At 69.2% G+C, this 477-nt stretch overlaps 1 protein-coding gene across 1 annotated transcript in view; it reads left to right on the top strand.

Annotated features, from left to right (window-relative positions):
• RASSF10 (Ras association (RalGDS/AF-6) domain family (N-terminal) member 10) overlaps positions 1-477 on the top strand; it is a 3,792-nt gene that overhangs the window by 1,288 nt on the left and 2,027 nt on the right. Inside the window, exon 4 of the mRNA XM_010830667.1 lies at positions 4-475. Coding sequence (XP_010828969.1) covers positions 4-475 — 472 coding nt within the window. The remainder of the gene's footprint in view (positions 1-3; positions 476-477) is intronic.

Raw genomic sequence — 477 nt, 5'->3', positions numbered from 1 at the left:
GAGCGCCCCTGCTCCGCGCGGGGGGTCCCAGCGCGGCCCAGCCTAGCCATGACCCAGGAGAAGCAGCGACGGGTGGTGCGCAAGGCCTTCCGCAAGCTGGCCAAGCTCAACCGGCGGCGCCAGCAGCAGCCGTCGTCGCCCTGTTCGTCCACTTCGTCGTCCGCCGCCTCATCCTGTTCGTCGTCGTCGCCGCGGGCCACCGAGAGCGCCTCGGTGGAGCGTATGGAGACGCTGGTGCACTTGGTGCTCTCCCAGGACCACACCATCCGTCAGCAGGTGCAGCGGCTTCGGGAGCTGGACCGAGAGATCGACCGCTACGAAGCCAAGGTGCATCTGGACCGCATGCGGCGGCACGGAGTGAACTACGTGCAGGACACCTACTTGGTGGGTGCCGGGATCGAACTCGACGGTACCGGCCCAGGAGAGGAGCCGGAGCCGGAGCCGGATCCCGAGCCGGCGGCAGCGACGACAACGACG

This window comes from Bison bison, unplaced genomic scaffold (genome assembly GCF_000754665.1).
Source record: "Bison bison bison isolate TAMUID 2011002044 unplaced genomic scaffold, Bison_UMD1.0 scf7180017864518, whole genome shotgun sequence".
In the NCBI taxonomy this organism is placed as follows: Eukaryota; Metazoa; Chordata; class Mammalia; order Artiodactyla; family Bovidae; genus Bison; species Bison bison.
Note: the sequence above shows the minus strand (reverse complement) of the source record. Positions and strands in the feature narration are given on the sequence as shown.